Source organism: Haemorhous mexicanus, chromosome 15, assembly GCF_027477595.1.
Source record: "Haemorhous mexicanus isolate bHaeMex1 chromosome 15, bHaeMex1.pri, whole genome shotgun sequence".
Classification (NCBI taxonomy): Eukaryota; Metazoa; Chordata; class Aves; order Passeriformes; family Fringillidae; genus Haemorhous; species Haemorhous mexicanus.
This window is the reverse complement of record NC_082355.1, coordinates 18,004,928-18,021,112: the sequence shown is the minus strand read 5'-3', so window position 1 is coordinate 18,021,112 and position 16,185 is coordinate 18,004,928. Positions and strand designations below refer to the sequence as shown.

General features: G+C 45.9%; 1 protein-coding gene across 1 annotated transcript; it reads left to right on the top strand.

Annotated features, from left to right (window-relative positions):
* Positions 1 to 744: 744 nt before the first annotated feature.
* Positions 745 to 10,084, top strand: LOC132334348 (kazal-type serine protease inhibitor domain-containing protein 1-like). The gene is made up of 4 exons (XM_059860322.1): positions 745 to 1,567; positions 7,359 to 7,519; positions 8,243 to 8,387; positions 9,720 to 10,084. Exons 1-4 carry the CDS (start codon positions 1,111 to 1,113, stop codon positions 9,866 to 9,868), a joined length of 912 nt encoding a protein of 303 aa, XP_059716305.1. The 5' UTR covers positions 745 to 1,110; the 3' UTR covers positions 9,869 to 10,084.
* The last annotated feature ends 6,101 nt before the right edge of the window (positions 10,085 to 16,185 follow it).

Genomic DNA, 16,185 nt, shown 5'->3' with positions numbered 1-16,185 from the left:
AATCCTGAGATGGAGAAAGAGCAGTGCAACCACCTGGTGAGAAATGACCCTGCAAAGCCATCTCCCTGAACTGGCATCCATAAACACACAGAAAAAGCATGGAAAGAAATCCAAGCCACCTCTTTCATCTTCCTTCATAACCTGCAGTGTAAGCTCATCTTAAGAAACTAAGGCAAAGAAGTGCTTTGAAAAGATGAGAACAGCATCTAATACTTCAGCAGAATCTCCTCCTGAAGCTGCAGCAGTTTGCTCACGTTTGCCTGTGCTCTAAACCTTCACACGTTGTTCTTAGAGCCAAACATGGACCACGTTATTTTGCATTGCAAGGCACGGACACCCATAAACACTGAGCAGAAAATACATGGAGACAGAAACAATGGGTCCTTTAATGATTGCAGGCATCTTTCATCTTAAACCTGGGAGTTTAAAGTCAATTGCAGCTGACTTGGATTGCCTCTTGCTTGTATAGAGCCTGTAAATAAAGTGTTAATTCAGAGCCCTTAGCTGAGATCAGGAATGGATCACATTTGATGTTGCACCCAGCTCTAGTCTCCAGAGTACTGGCCAAGCCCCAGGGCACTGGGTTTTTGGGAGCTACTCTGTGCACCTATTTATCTTTTTGTGGACATCTATTTTGCCTGATGTAGGCAAGGGCCTCCCCTGTAGGGGAGGGCCACTCATAGCAGTGACTTTTTTCATTTTGCACTCCTTTTCCCTGATACCCTTTCCACAATAGCTGCAATGTAATGTTTCAGTGGAGCAAGGCTTTGCAAATTTGGCTCAATGAGACATGGAGCAAACAGCTTTTCAGAGAGCTTCAACTCAGCTGTCAGAAGGGGCAGTTTGGTCTCTGTGCAAGCTGTACTCACATTCCAAACTGCATTAGGGAAAAGCTGCTGGGTTTTTATGCATTTTTATTATCAGTTCCAGATTAGGAATCTGCTACTGATTTTTTCTTAAAGCCTGTGTTCAGAGTACAGCTTATATTCTAAAACAAAACCAGGATTGTGATGTTTTACTCTCATTAGCTTGCTCTTTTTTGGTTTGCTTTTTTTTCTTCTCCCTGGCTTTACTCCAAGGACCTTTTCTGCTTTTTGTTACACTCTCGAGATGAAGCACCGGATGGTTACGGCAGTGCTGGTAGCACTGGTACAGGTTTCACAGAGTTTCCCTGCCTTGTACCACCGAGGCTGGTGGAGGCTGCTAAGGGAAGGAGATAGTTGTGGAAAATGTGATTTGGCACTCTGCTCCGAGCCCAAGGACTGTCCAGCCGGGGCTGTGCTGGATCGCTGCGGCTGCTGCCCAGAATGTGGGAACGCGGAGGGTCAGATCTGCGACTTGGACCAGGGCAACCATTTCTATGGGCAGTGTGGGGACCACCTCGAGTGCAGGCTGGATGCTGATGAAGCAAGGTTTGGGGAAGTCCCTGAACCCCAGTGTGTGTGCAAATCTCAAGAAAGCATCTGTGGACCCGATGGGAAAACCTACGAAAACATCTGTCAGTTCAACAAGGCTTACGCTGCGAAAAGAAACATCAGCATGAAACATAAAGGGCCATGTGAATCAGGTAATGTGTACAGAGGCACTTCCAAACTGAAAAAAGAGCTGATTCTTATCTTCAGAAGAGTTACTAGCTACTCTAGCCCAACTTTGTTAAACTAATACTGTGGTTTTGTTACAATTATCATTATTCTGGTATAATGCTACTTCGTGTTAAAAATGTGTGGTACTTTGTCTATCATAAACCTCTATATTAGACCACTGGATTAAATCTCATGGTAGCTAAAAAGGCATCAATCTACAACCTGGGTCTGTTCTGAATAATCAGAGTATGATTACTATAATCAGAGTATGATTTTTTTCCTACAGAAGTTGTGTGTGGAGGTGGGAATCAGTAAACAGCTATGATAGTCTGGGAGGAATGGGCAAATGATTGTTATTATAACACGACTGACAATTTTAAAGTGGTGATAGTAATGCAGATCTCTTTATATATATATATATATATATATATATATATATATGTATGTATATCTCCTGTGTATACATATACACACATAGGTACATGTGTGCATGTGTGTATCCCCCTGTGAGGATACACAGTAAGCAGTGAAGCAGGGGCAATAGAAGAAGATAGGGTTTAATTAACAGCTCTGGTTTTTTTACCAAAAAGGTCCAAATAGTCCAACTCAGAATCATCATAAAATCTAGCTAAGCCATGAAAGAGAGATCCAAATAGTAGAACAAAATCAAGCTGAAACAATTTCCCTAAAGGACTCTTAAAGTGCACAGTTTTCTTTGATAAGTGTTGGAAGGATTCTTAGGTGGGTGTACAGGGGACTCCTGTTCCCTGCTCATATGCTGTTACCTTTCTTTGCATTGCTACAAGTCCTTACTCCTGGCCATCTATCACTTAAGACATGACTATAAAATGAAAATGAGAAGGCGCTTTTGTTTGTTTCTAAATGAGAAACTACTGTGAGTTTTTAGGTTAATAAAATATTTTCTCAAATGAAGTAGAAGAGGTCTGTGACTAAGACTAGAAGTCTAAGACTTCTCTAGCAGTCTTAGACTGTATGCTGTGGTTTTATATTGAATGAACAAGGGGTATTGACCACTTAGAAAAAGTGATGAACAGTTAATATCAGGCTTCCTTCCTATTTCTCTAGCTGCGAGAGAAGGATCCATTAGAGAATCCTTCATTTGCTATCCGGGTATTAGGCTGGGAAACGAGGCTTGTCAGGAAAGGGACATGCATGCCAGCCCGCAGTACAACTGAAAGTCTGCTCGGCTGGGACGGAGTCTTTGTTTGGGACTCGGTAGCAGAAGTTCTTGTGGCATAACCCCTCCAGCAAGGTTTCGGCCAGAGGTGCCCTCCCTTAGCGAGTGCCGCTAGCTGCGGCAGCGGTAGCTGCTCAGGCACACAGGCTTAAAGCAGTGGTCCCTCTAATTAATTTAACAGAACTGACCGGGTACAAGAGATTTCTTAATTTGGAAGTACTGCCCCTTTTAATTGCTGGTGTCATCCAGCAGCCCCCAGTCGCCCCCGAGGCGCATCGCCCTGCTGCTCCTCCAGCTGGGGAAGGATCTTGGCTGCTGTGCTATGCCTGCAGACATCACCCCCGGCGCTTTCCCACCGCTTCCTCGGCTCCCCAGAAAAGCTGGAGCCTCTCTCCAGGAACGCAGAGAATTATCCTCACCGCTCAGCTTTTTGAATCGCTCAGAAGCCTGCGCAAAGCTCACAGCCGTGTCACTGCTGCGCGGTTTAGTTAAAGAGGCTGTGGCGGAGGAAAGCGCCGAGCTGCGGCGTGCCCGCGCCGGGCAGGGTGCGGGGCTGACAGCGAGCGGGGTCACAGATGCCTTTCTCCGGTCCCCGAGCTGCCGCTCCCCGCGCTGGCTCGGAGGCTTTAGAGCCCGGCCGGAGCCCGGGGCGCGGAGGGGCTGCAGCGGGCTCGGAGGGGCTCGGAGGGGCTGCAGAGGGCTCGGAGGGGCTCGGAGGGGCTGCAGCGGGCTCGGAGGGGCTGCAGCGGGCTCGGAGGGGCTGCAGAGGGCTCGGAGGGGCTGCAGCGGGCTCGGAGGGGCTGCAGAGGGCGCGGAGGGGCTGCAGCGGGCGCGGAGGGGCTGCAGCGGGCTCGGAGGGGCTCGGAGGGGCTCGGAGGGGCTGCAGCGGGCTCGGAGGGGCTGCAGCGGGCGCGGAGGGGCTGCAGCGGGCGCGGAGGGGCTCGGAGGGGCTGCAGCGGGCTCGGAGGGGCTCGGAGGGGCTGCAGAGGGCTCGGAGGGGCTCGGAGGGGCTCGGAGGGGCTCGGAGGGGCTGCAGCGGGCTCGGAGGGGCTGCAGCGGGCGCGGAGGGGCTCGGAGGGGCTGCAGCGGGCTCGGAGGGGCTGCAGAGGGCTCGGAGGGGCTCAGAGGGGCTCGGAGGGGCTCGGAGGGGCTGCAGAGGGCTCGGAGGGGCTGCAGCGGGCTCGGAGGGGCTCGGAGGGGCCCCACGGGCGCGGCTGTCCCGGGGGCTCCAGCCCAGCCCGGGCCCGGGGGGCACCGCGCTCCGGCCCGGCCGCTCCGGGGGCAGCTGGTGACAAGGGGCAGCGGGAACCCGGCCCGGAGAGCGGCTCTGACAGCCCAGCTGCAGCACGGGCTGTCCCGACGGCGATTTGCATGCGAAACAAACACTGAGCGCTGCGGGGTTTTGGTACCAAGCTATAAATATAACCTTCACTCAGCTCAAAGTACTTTGTTTTGTTTTTCTCTCCTTCAAAGCATCTGCTGTTTCCTCTCGGTGCCAAATGGACTAATTGTATACAGCAACCAATGAATAAATAAATAACAATAAACTCCTTTCATCAGAGGAGTACAGCCTTTCATCTTTCTTCTCTTGCCAGAAAAAGGAGAAGAAAAGGGCCCTAGCTCTCTAAAGAAACATGAAAAAATTCCTTTTTTTCCTGAAAAGTAGTTTTGATCAGTTTATCCAATAATTTACCAAGGTTTCTAAGTACATTGATTATATACAGATTCTCCACACTTAAACCATCCCCTTTCACATTCGAGTATTTCTCATTGATAATTTAATGAACTAACAGAACAATATAGCAGTGATTCTCTTTATATTTAGCTGTGTAACATGATTTATTTTAAATGTAAATTTTGGAATAAAAACAAATAAGCCGCAAAAATTTCTGCCATTTCCATCTAATCAGATATAGATTAGCAAAAATTAATAATATACTATATGAAAAAAATCCTATTAATTATGTAATTAATTGGTCTGGAGTAATGTCAGGTTGATTGTGAAAGGTAAAACAGTATTTTGACTTTTCCTGGCTTCTGGTTTACATCTTCTCTTACACAGAGAGATAATTAAGGACTGACTGGGACTGTAAAAGGAAAGCAGCTCCTGCCCATTCAGCTCTGGACACCAGGACACCAGAACACTTTTCTTATCTATCAACAAAAAAAAAATTATCTACTCCAGGAATCAAAATGACACATTGTCATAACAGTACAGCTTTGTTTCTAACCAGTTATGCAAACAAAATAGGCACAGATGACATGTGAGAATTTGTCTGAACACAAAACCTGAAACACTCAAAATTAAAGTTTATAAACTTCTGTTTAAATTGTAGAATGTTACTTTAATTTTCTTCCATAAAACACAGCAAGATGATATTGCGAGGTTGTATTATTTTATTGCTGAAGTCTGGGTAGACAGTGAAAGCACTGGTTGTGTGCTGACACTCAGAAAGGGCAGTTTGGCTAGACCAGAACTGCTGCTTGCTGTGAGCCTGGTCTCAGGTGATGCCAGTCCTGGTCAGCCCTGGACACAGCTGCAGGACTGGGACCAAACCCAGGCATTTCCCATTCTCTGCTGTATTCTCCTCACAGGTAATGGAAAGAGGAGTATCCCTAGTGTGGAATTAGCCTAGTGCATGGCAGGCAGTGCAGGACAGCTGTAATGTGGATTTGTCATCCAGACCTTTGTGTACTCCAGACTTCAGATGTGCTCCCGAGGGGCTGAGCCATGGCTGGGACAGTGACATGGGCAGGACCCCGTCCTTGGCCACCCCTCAGTGATGGCAGGGGACCCACAGGACACCTGAGATAGCAGCACAACAAAAACACTCACTAGGCAGCATCTGCCTAGTGGAAAAGTTTTTTACACTGTCTCTGTGTGGGAGCAATTAAAAAAATTCCTGTGAGTCAATGTAGACTTTTGGTTTCTTTTGTACATTTTAGGCTTAACTACGGTGGATGTATATTAAAAGGAATGGGGTTTCAATTAATTTTAAGATTTAAAAGTATATTTAATATCAGACCCTCTGTGATCAGTTCATAGGCAAAAAAAAAAAAAAAATCTCATCCAAGATATTCAGTTAATGAATAAAGATTTTTGAAATAATAGATTCTGAATATACAGCTCTCATGAAAGAACAAACATTTAAGGATTTAAGTTTCCTAGTTTGAAAAACCTTACTTTTAAAGAGTAACAAGATTGTTTAATGAGGCATTTATAAATGGGAAAATTTATCACTTTCTGTATAATTTGTTTACAATTAATTTTAATCAAGATGCATTTAATATTTTCTGCTCACGCACTAGTCCTTAAAAACTGACAACTGTGTTATAAATTGTTGAAATTGTTGTTATAAATTGTTGAGAACATGGAACAGGCTGTTACAGTTTCAAATGCCGAAGAATAAATGCTGCACCTAGGTATTGATTCAAATATTGCAAGTAAAAATATATTAATTATTTGCTCGAAGTTTCTATTTCCAAGCATCTGGGATGTGCGGAAAAAAAAAATCAATACAAGTCAAATCACCCAGAAAATTCATTCCTTTTTGAGCACTGCTCTGGAAATAGAAAATAGGTTTTAGAAGGCAAAACATTTCTTGTTGTCGACTAATAGATCGGGGTGGGAAAAGCAAAGGTCTCCAGCCCAGGAAATCGGTGCTAACAGCAAACCCACGGTTTTGTCTCTGGCGCCGGACACCCTCCTGCGGGCTGGGACGGGAGCGGAGCGGACGCTCGCCGAGGGGCGGATGTGCCCAGGCCCGGCTGGCAGCCCGGGGAGGCTCCGGTGCCTCCGAGCCCCGGGCTGGCTCCCTCTCGCGGCTGCCGGCAGCTCTTGCTTCGGGAAAGGGAAAAGGGAGCGCCGAGGCCAGCAGTGAGCGCTGCAGGGGCCGACAGCGCGAGAACAGGAGGAAACAAGTGGAAATGTAACAAGATAATAAGCATAACATGAAACCTTACAGAAATAATTGAATTTCAATCCTTTTCATTCTAACACCAATATTGGATGACATCAATAGCAATTGAGGATAAATGTAAAATTAATGCTGTTGTAATGTGTGACTTCCTTGGGTAATGGTGCTTGACAACGTTTAGCAGCTTCAAGCAATGGTGTACTCAGAAAACGCCAGCAATAGCAGTGTTCTGGCTTTCAGCTAACCAAAATGTGAGCCATTCAGAGCTGTCATACAATCAAATCTCTCTGTGACTGACGTGCTGCCAATTTCCTGTGGTTTCCTCTGAGCCCAGGTCAGGCACTGTCAGCTCTGCTGGGGGGGCGAGCCTGGGCCACAATGACAGCTCATGGGGCAAAAGAAACCCTCAATTTCAGCTCGGGTTCCACTATCATCTGCAAGAGGGAAAACAGACCTGAATAAGCATTTTTAGAAAGCACAGACACAAGGTTCTCTGAGCTTTAAAAGGTGCTTGGAATCATGTATCTCTTCACAGTGTGTGGGACCCAAAAGGTAAACACAATCTGATGGTAGCCTGTGGAGCAGGGATTAATGCTAACAAACGTTTTGTTTGTGTTCTTTGTGTATTGTCTCCTAAAGCACCCTGTTGGCTCTTTGCAGCTCCTGTTATTTCTGTGCCACCTCAGGATGCCCAGAATTACACTGGCAATGATGTCATTTTTGGCTGTGAGGTGTCAGCCTATCCTATGCCACAGCTTGAATGGAAAAAAAAGGGGAATAAAATGTTTCTGCCAGGAGATGACACCCACGTCTCTGTCCAGGTAAAACTTGAATTTACCTTTGCATACAGTTTGGGAACAGGAGCAGGGTGGTTAATCTGGGAATTCCTCCCACAAAACACAAGGCTGTTGCAATAAATGGATTGCCAGTAGGGGCCCTGTGGCTATGCAAACAATGATGCTTTCTGTCAGTGCTTTGGCAGTCCCAGCAGAAGGAACAGCCAGGGTACCACTTGTGTCTCCTCAGGAGGCTTTACTGGAAACCACTGAAACTGTCCTGAAGTGTGAAAGTGCCCATGGAACGTGGTGCCAACCCAGAACCCCTGGCTGCTGAGTGTCAGCCTGATCAGGCCCCCCTGGCCCTAACAAAGGGTCCCCTTGGCCCGAACGATCCCCCCAGACTCACTGTCCATCTCATCCTGAGCTTGAGCATAGATGGAATGCTTTGAAGAAGCAGAAGTGGTGCTGGGACAAGGGACAGCAGGAGCACGGGGAAGAGGGAAGGGGAGCAGGAGTGTGAGCACTGTGCAGGGTAGTGAAGGTGAAAGAGCAGAGATGGGAAAGCACGAACTCAGAGGTGCAGAGCAGCAAGAAGGTAAAACAGAATTCAGCAAGAATAAGCAGAATCAAAGCATGATGGCATTAAAAAAAAAAAAAAAAAGAAAGCAAAAGTTGTAAAGATATTTAATCTATCCACAATTATTTTGAGAAACATCATGGTGTCTCCTAGCTACTTAATTTCAACCATTTCTCTTCTTCTCCAAGGCAAGAGGTGGGCCTCAGAAGTATGGTGTGACAAGCTGGCTGCAGATTCAAGGCCTCAAAAAATCAGATGAAGGCATTTATATCTGCCACACCAAAAATAAGCATGGTGCAACATATGCCTCTGCAAGATTGAAAGTCATTGATGGTAATTTTTTTTAATTTGGATGTAAAAGATATAAAAGTTCATACAAGCAGGATGCAAAGGATGGGGTTGTTGGAATGAAAATGAAGCAGAGGAGAAATCACCCAAAACTGACCATATTTTCACTCTGTGCTTTTATTTTACTTTATCCCCTAATGGATTATATTGTTATATTTTGCTGCAAATTATACCGGCTTCCAGAAAACAGAAAGCTGTGGATTGGAGCCATGCAGCTGAGACACATTATTCCACTGTCCTTATCCCAGAGAAGTCCTTTGATGTTAGTAGGACCCAGAACAACAGCTGGGGTAACTGAGGTAGTCTTTGAATCATGGCAGGTTTGCTTAGCTGTTTATTTTTCATAAAATTAGGAAGGAAACAGTTGTTGTTCCTTACTGAGAGTGGTTCAAAAGATGTAAGAAATAGCTTGCTATTGATTTGCTTTGGGCCCAGCCCTCCTCCATAGAGAACTGTTTTTCTGGGCAAATTCAGGATAAAGATGCATTGTCATATTTATCTCCTGGTCTAGGGGAGTTTGTCACTCGTCCAGTTTCTGTAAGTGCCTTTCAAAGCTTTATTTTCTCTGGGAATATTTGCAGATGCACAGGAGCTGCAGAAGACTGACAGCACAGTTTACTAGTGTTAGGAATTAAATGCATTTTCTACATGTCCTCAGCCCAGCAAAGACATGGACCTGTTTGAGTGGGTCCAGAGGAGGCCACGGAGATGCTCCAAGTGCTGGAGCACCCCTGCTCCAGAGACAGGCTGAGCAAGCTGCTGGTGTTAAGCCTGGGGAAGAGAAGGCTCTGGGGAGATCCCAGTGCCTTTCCAATCCCTAAAGGGGAAGTTCTAGAAGGAGGGAGAGGGACTTTTTATACAGGCAGATAGTGGTTGGACAAGGGAGAATAGTTTCAAATTAAAATAGGAGAGATTTAGATTAGGTGTTGGAAAGGAATTCTTTACTCAGAACATGGTGAAGTACTGGCACAGGTTTTTCAAAGGAGCTGTGGCTGCCCCATCCCTGAAGTGTCCAAGGCCAGCTTGGACTTGGAGCAACCTGGGATAGAGAAGTGTCCCTGCCCATGGCAGGGAATGGAACAAGATGAGGTCTAAGATCCATTTTAAACCAATCTATTCTGGGATTCCATGATTCTATACAGAAATTTGCTCATGACTTTCAGTGGTATGAGGTCAAGCTATTGGCTAAAACCCCTGTCCTTTTAATAGATAAAAAGGATTCAGAAAATCTGGGCTTGCTGTACAAATCCAAACCCAAGCTTTCCTCTGTGTTTCTATCTTCATCTAACTTAATCTGGATTCAATTACATCTTGCAGGCCCATCTCCTGCATTTGCATTTACTGCTGGCAGTAGAAGTGCAAGCTACAGTGTTGAATACGAGGAGTATTATGACAATTCTGATGAGGAAGATGATGAAGAATATGAATCCGGGAACTATGATAATGACAACGATTCTGAAAAATAATTTTTATACATCTCTTGTCCAAATCTTTTCACACTGTTATATTTCCCAGTAGTCTCTGTTCTGCAAATGGCTCCTCTGATAACACACATACTTACTTGTGTATCCACCTTCCTGAAATGTAGCTTTGAATGAAGTGTATCATGCTACTCACCAGAAGTAAGAACAGTTGTAACACCAATATATTTCGACTATTAAATAAAATGCTTCTACTAAGTATGCGAGAGGGATGCAATTTTATATTATTTTTTAAATTATCATCTAATTTCTTTCACACATTCTAATTTGTTGAGCAAAAATGGCAATAGTTAAACAAAATTTTTATTTTGTATCAATTTTCTTTTTTTCTGTAAAGTACTAAGAAATATTAAGAGATTGTTCACATGGCAACAAGCCTAACTAAGTATGGAGGTTGCAAAACAGTCTTTAATTTCCTTAGTTCATGTTTTCTCATAAGTTTCAGCAGGATTTTCCTTCTCATATGAAATTTTCTGTGTCTCATAAAAGGTGAATTATCTGTCTTTTGGGGGATGTTTTTGTTTGCTGTTAATAGATATGTGAAGCAATCAGGTCTAAAGGCAGTAGGGTCTGTTTTACAGTCAATACTCTAACACAGCCAGAAAAGATTCCTTGTGCATTCAAACCTCTGAGCACATTTTGGCGTCCTTCTTGTGACAGCTCCTGCAATGCTCCCCACAGCAACAGCTCCTCCCAGCACCCTCCCAGCAGTTCAGGTTTGGGATCATGGTCTTCCCCTGAACAGGGTGCTGGTTGGTGGTCACTCCTGTAGTTTAAAGGCAGCAGCTGCTCTGTGGCTGATGCATGCCCTTCAAGCACAGAGGGATTGTACTCTGGAGCTGGGATCTGTGCTTTGTCTGGGGCTGTGAACAAGTTACCCCTATCCCTGAGTGTTGGGAAGATGAAACAGGAAAGCCTTACAAATATGATTGCCTGGCAAAAGGTTTTGAGAATATAGAAACTATAAGCGAGATTGAAATGAAAGCAAGCTTTGACATCCCTTAGTTACTGAACAACAGGAAAACCATGGTGTGGCCGGCTGAAGGTAATCCCTTTTGGATGATACAAGACCCTCTGCAAGCAGGCAGGTCCAAGGGTCAGAGCAGACCCTGCCAGCTTGGCAGAAGGGGTCCAAAGAGTAGTTTTTAGGGTTTAAAATGTAGCACAGTATGGTAATGTGGTGATTCTTATAGGCTGTATGTAAATGCTATAGGATTTGTATGCTGTACTAGATTGGTTAGTGAGAATCAGAATATTCAACACAGAAGATGATTTATTGTATTGTAATGGGAACTTCGCTCTCTTATGCTCTTGCTTTTGCTCTTGTTCTCTTGCTTTTACTCTTGCGCTCTTACTTTTCTATGCTCTTAGCTCTTGCCTTTTTACGTTATTACCCTCTCATCCTCTCTCTTCTCTCGGGCCTGCTCCAAGCTGCAGCTGGCAGCTCCCAGCAGGGCCCTGTACCCACGCCCTTTGCAATAAACCGCAAGTTCCACGACTTGGCTTCAGAGGTCTCTGGTCTCCATCCGTCCCGACCGTGCTGCCCCCAGTCTCGCCTACAGCTGAGCCCTCAGCATTGCCAGGCTGCTGAAAGAGCAGCAAACCACCAGAACACGTGGACATTGCTCCAACCGACCCATGAACCAGCCAGCAAAGGAGTTGAGGTCAAAAGCACAGCACTTCCAAGGGCTGAGTGCGCACCCTGAGAATTTCTCTGATTGCTTTTGGTAGCTAATTACCCATTAATTCTGAGATTCCATCACCCATTAACTCTGCGTTAATGGGCAATGGAAAAGGCCCACCCTGCTCTTACACCTCTGGGTGCCACGGGCTGAGGGCAGATGAACAGCAGTAAATTACAGAACATATTCAGGACTAAGGCAGCTGAGGCATCTGCAGGGAAGCCTTGGCATGAGCAGGCTCCCTGAGCCGAGGCACAGCCTGGGCAGGGGTCCCTGCACACACAGAGCTGCCACCAGCTGCATCCACGGTGACAGGGAGCCTTTGAGGGCACTGTACACACACATTGTGCAGGATTTTTAATGCATGTACAATGCCTCACAAATTCTTCTTTTAATGTGCCATTTGTGCCTATTTTTGCTATCAGAAATATTTTTATTTTCAAATTAAAATTCTTTGAGAAATTGGCTATAGATGGTGTTTGCCCTGAGGTATTATTGACCTCTGTCCAGCAAACAACCAAAGAATAATTTATCTCATTTCAGGTTTCATGGGGTATTGTCAGCTTATGAGAAGAAAGTGTGTCATTGTGTTATTGAAAAAGATTAATTAGTTTTAATTAGGAATAGGAAGTGGCTTCATATTTAACTACTGATTTTGTTTTTATGGACTCTTCCTCATCTTCTTAGTGATATGTTAATAACTTTTTTTTGCTTATCCACTATATATTAACTTAAAATTATCTGATAGAAATTACTGATTACTTTTTATGGAACTATTTAATATGCAGACATATCCTTAAGATCAGTTGTGATGTGCATTGCAAATTAATGAACAAGATTACTAAACTAATCACTAAATGGTGACAATATAGATTGGTATAAATAGAAATAATCTTGGAATCATAAGCCATCAAAAGAAATTGGAATTCTTGAGGGCCTTTTGATGTTGTTAATGGAAAATGAAAAACAGAAAGAAAAGAATTTTTGAATGAGAAAATGTGCAGCAGAACTCTAGCAAATACCTGCAAGTGCTTGTCCTGATTGAGTATGTCTATTTAAGCTAACAGTCCCAGAAACAAAGAATTCTAAATTACATACATTGCATTTCTCTCTCCATGTATCTTTATATATAATTTATAAGTTCTTGTAAATTATCAGCCATTCCTTTCAGTAAGAAAACTGCATTTTATGAAAAATATCAGTGTGATGCAAAAGAAAAAAAAGGAACACTGGTACCTTGAAAAATTCCTAGTTTCTTTTTTTATAGGAGGGGACAAAAATGGCTGGTTTTGTGTATATGTTTTAATCGAGCAATTTATTATTAAATTTAAAAAAGCATGGAGAATGTTCAGTCCTCTCTAAGCAGTAGACTGGAATGGATCTCATTGAAAATGTATTGCCTGTAGCAACAGATCTGTTCATGTAACCCAAAGGAACAGCAACTTCAAGAAGGGAGGTTTATTCCACCCAGTGGGAAATGAGCCAGGCTTGAGCTGAAAATGGTGTATTAGTCCTGGTACTGTATTTTGCAAGGGAGACCTAAAACTTTCTTTAATTGAGCTTCCACAGAAGACTGTTAGACTTTGTGACATGAACGTCTGAACTTCATGGCACAGCTTCCTCCTGTCACACAAGCATCTTCACTGTGTCATTTCCCCCTCCCTTGTGAAGGTAAAGGAACTGTACAGAAGTTGGAAAGAAATTCCACTGCTTGATGCAGAAGGTCCTTTGGGCAAGACCCTGACATAGGCTGGGGTACTTTCAAAATCTAATATTAGTACTTGCTGTGTTCAAGTTGTGTCAGCTATTAGTCTAGGAATCCATTAATGCTTTAGCTGGAGCAACGTTTTTCCCCTTAAAATAATCAGGATACAGCTGACAGAAATTGGATGCAGAAAAGCAATTGTCTGTGTTCCAGAGATTCAAATGATTCAAGTGATGGTTAAAGCATGAGCCGGGGCTGCCCTGTGCAGTTGAACACAGCATGGGCTCCCTGCCTGCCCTGTGGAATAGCTTTGTGCTCTCCCTTCTGTCCTGGTGCAGGCATCACCTCGGGCAGGAGACCCACACCAGGGGGACAAACGTTTCTGGCCAGGAGCAAACACACTCCAGGCAAGCTGGAAACTGGCTCGTCTTGCAGGAAGCCCAGCTCTCACTCACACTTAGGTACATATGTATCCACAGACTCTGCTCTTGTACTATTTATTTATGTATTCATTTATTAGCCCCATTTCCATAATTTTGCTTCAGACAGTTAATGAAGGGTTTTTTGTGTAAAAGCGTATGGTTCAGTGATTCACCTGAGATAGCTCATGTACAAAGAAACCACTCTTCCTATCCTGATTAAATTGTCATAATAATGATTTTTCGACCTCACTGCTGAAGATGAATCCAGCAAATACACCCAGTTCATGTTTTCCTTCCAGGTCTAAAGCAATTTCAACTTCCAGAAACATTCCACCGGTGTGGGCCCCTTCTTTGCGGCTACCGCGCTTCACACGGGAATTTTGCGATGTGGTCAATAAAGCACCAGGGAAACATCAGCTGCTCAGGCCCTTTATCATCGCGAGGCTCCAGCCGCGCTGGCCCGGGGGGAGCTGGCACCGCCCGTGTCCGCTCGTGTCCCCACCGCCCCCGTACCGCCTCCGCCCGTGTCCGCCCCCGGTCCGCCCCGGTCCGCCCGCCCGGCCCGCACACCCCGCACCTCCGGCCGGCCCCGGCTCTGCCGCTGCCCCCGCAGGGCCCGCCCGCTCGGAAGGATGCGCGGCTCGGAAGGATGCGGGCTCGGAAGGATGCGCGGCTCGGAAGGATGCGCGGCGCGCCCAGGTTGGTGCGCCCGGCGGGACCTGGGCTGGTCGCTGGGGCGCGCCGGGCGGTGCGGGGCCGGCTGTGGGGACGGGCCGGAGCTCGGGGGGAGGACGGAGGGCGGTGCTGAGGTCCGCGGTGCTGCGCTCAGGCCGCGCGGGCCGGGGGCCACGGGATGCGCGGGGCCGGCCGGGCAGAGAAGCCGAAGGTGCCCGGGAGCCGCCCTGCCCGAGCAGCTGCGGCGGGGCTGGGCCAGCGGAGCCGAGCCGGCAGCCCCGGCCGTGCGGCGGGAGCGGGACTGGCGCGGGGCCGGGACCGACGGCGCTCCCCTGCTCCATCGCCTGCTCCTAGCGCGCTGCTCCCGGCTGGGACCACGGCGGCTCCACGCCGGGGCAAGCAGCCGCACCTGCTCCTCCGTGCCGCTGCTTCCTCAAGACTGTGCTGGGCTCCTGCGCCGCTTCTTCCCCGAAAACCAGACTCTGTAGAACCGGTCCGAGATGAGCATCAGCCACTGAAACGGCCTCGAACTTCGGGGAAAGGAAGTAGGGGCGGGAAAGGGCTTCGGGAGATACCCACTGAGCTGTCAGGCATGTGCCCGGCATCCCTGTGGCTTTGCTCCACTGCTGGCACCAAGGCTCTGGCAGCGCGAGAGAGGTCATTTTTGGTATGTTTTTTAAATGCTTGAGTACAAGGCAGGGCACGTAAAAGGACTACTAAACTTAATTTCTTTCCCCCTCAATTATGACAGTTCAGGAGTTATGCCTTTCAAGTTGCTCTTGGGTAGAGCTGGTTGAACTTTATATTAATAGAGGGTTTTCAGTCAGCAAGTGTTTAAAATCAAAACATTTGTGGGAATTTTTCTGTGCCAGCAAAGTTTCGATTGGGAACCTCCCTGTTTTCCTGCCAGTTTGCTTGGCTCCATGGCTACCTGCCTGGTGGGCTGCTGCAGAGCTGGGCCTCCAACATTTCTGGTACTTGGATCTTTGACAAGCCGCTAGGAGAGATGCCTGGGACTTCAGGTAGCTGGAGAGGTGGGACTAGAACTACCCACAGAATTTTTTTCAGCTTATTCTTGAATGTTATGAGAACATTACAAGTGTGTGGGAGAGGGAAATAGTATCTAATGTTTTCCCTTAGGATGTAAATCTGTTTCTTGGAAAAAGTTCCTGTTCTTTGTGATCAAAAATGCCACTTCTTGTTCAAGTCTATTTCTACTCCCAAATCAGTTAAAGCAGACAGCATCTGTTTGACTGCTGGACCATCTCTGTTGACACAATTGTTTTCTTAGGAATCACTTTTCAGCTGTTGATTAGGGTTTGAGCAAAGGAGGTGTCTGCAGCTAACTAGAGCAGAATTTCTACCACTGCAAAGTCCAGTACCTGGTGGGAAGATGAAGACTGAATTGAGAAAATTCATAGGGACTCTTGCCTGTAAAATCTTGAGTACAGCTGGCTGTGAGAGCTGCTGTTCCAGAGTGAAAGAATCAGTGTCCACTGTATGGGACCAGAATGAATTATTACTGTTTTACATGCTGGTGTTCTATGAATTCCAAAACTACTGTCACGCGTCCTAAAATAATGACTGTGTATGTAATGTACTTTGTGTTGCTAAATATTTACCTCTATTCAATGATTTAATGTTAATTATTGTGCTAACCATAGGAATTCTTTAAAAAAAATCCATGGCTTAAGTTTCTATTGGAACTGTTAAGCTCATATTCTTTACAGAAAACTTGTGTTGCTAATCTTAAAATGCTTCATTGCAGGAAGTTAAATTCTGAACTATGTCACTTCTCAACCCAAACTGGTTCTTTTT